The sequence below is a fragment of the Didymella exigua genome (assembly GCF_010094145.1).
Source record: "Didymella exigua CBS 183.55 unplaced genomic scaffold M421scaffold_170, whole genome shotgun sequence".
NCBI classification, from domain to species: Eukaryota; Fungi; Ascomycota; class Dothideomycetes; order Pleosporales; family Didymellaceae; genus Didymella; species Didymella exigua.
In genome coordinates, this window is record NW_022984944.1 from 1 (window position 1) to 1,271 (window position 1,271).

A 1,271-nucleotide genomic window follows, 5' to 3' on the forward strand; every position below is an offset into this window, starting at 1 on the left:
TTAACCTCAACCACCTCTTGGGTTTCAAATTGCGCCTGATCAATCAGAGGGCTAGGGATTAGGATTGTAGCAGGTAAACGTAGCAAATCATCCCTCTCATCAAGGGGTAGACTCTCATCCTGCACCTCAGCCTGCTTATCCTGCCTCTGCCTATGACTATAGGATTCACCATAGCCATTTGCAATTGCGTCCTTCATGAGCATAATCTTCTGAAGGGTCTGACCGTGAAGATGATGCCTTTAAACTCCAATAACCTCCCTAGCAATATTAAAAGTCCGCTCTACACCAACCTGGGCAATTGGAATTGCTAGCACATCCTTAGCAACCTGATGTAGATAAGGCCAGTTACTAGCGTTGCTTCTCCACCAATTAAGTAAGTCAAAGGAGCCTTGTGAATCTCTTACACAGGGGATCTCTAGGTAGTCGTTGGCCTCGTCCAGTGTTATTATTTCCTTATGCTGATGTCCCTGACTTCCAAAGCTGCTTAGAAGACTGCTTGCAGTACTAGAGGGCCGTTGGTACCAAGGACTTCGTTGAGCTGAAGGTGGAGGACTAGTTAGTGTTTGCCTTTGGAAGGTCCCTCCTCTATACCGCATAGTATAGTCAACAAACTGGTTCCTATAGGTATGCTTCCACTCACGCTCCCACTCGTCACCCTAGGTGGACTGTCAGCACAGGACTGTGATAAATAACTGTGACAAACGCACCACGTACACAGTAAGCTTCTGGGTTGGATCTAGCACAGTGGCCATGTTGAAAAGGTAGCCTTTCTCATCTGCAGTCATAGCGTAGTACTTAGAGAGCTTCTCTCTACCCTTTGCAGCAGCAGCTCTAACAATACTTGGCCATTCCGGATTCCTGTGATCTGACTCCTCACCAATCTCTATTGTCATTGCATCTAAGAAATCAAAGAGGGTAGTGTACATAGACCAGATAGCCTGGATCTGGGGGCTAGTACTACTACTTAGGTCAAGGGTGGCATCTTTGAAGTTCTTGAGCATACGCGTGATAGCTCTAATATGATGCCACTCACTTGGGCCTAGTTGGAGCTTCCGTAGATCCCGTGAATCTAGCTCACTCCTCTCAGTTTCTGGCCGGATTGGTGCTCTTATAGCAATCTCTTGCTGTAGCCAGGCATCAATATAAACCTGCAACTTAACTGCACGCTCACACATATCAAATGTGGAGTTCCATCGTGTTCGTACATCTCGGATAACTGCTAGTGGCCGGTCACACGTTCTCTGTAGGGCTAGGAACCGCTCGTATCGTTG

General features: G+C 47.1%; 1 protein-coding gene across 1 annotated transcript; it reads right to left on the minus strand.

The window, feature by feature from the left end:
* Positions 1 to 239: 239 nt before the first annotated feature.
* M421DRAFT_79538 (uncharacterized protein) lies at positions 240 to 1,271 on the minus strand (the record flags this gene model as incomplete). The annotated part of the gene is made up of 2 exons (XM_033597501.1): positions 240 to 656; positions 708 to 1,271. Coding segments are annotated over 2 exons (981 nt in total), but the record flags the coding sequence as incomplete, so codon positions are not given.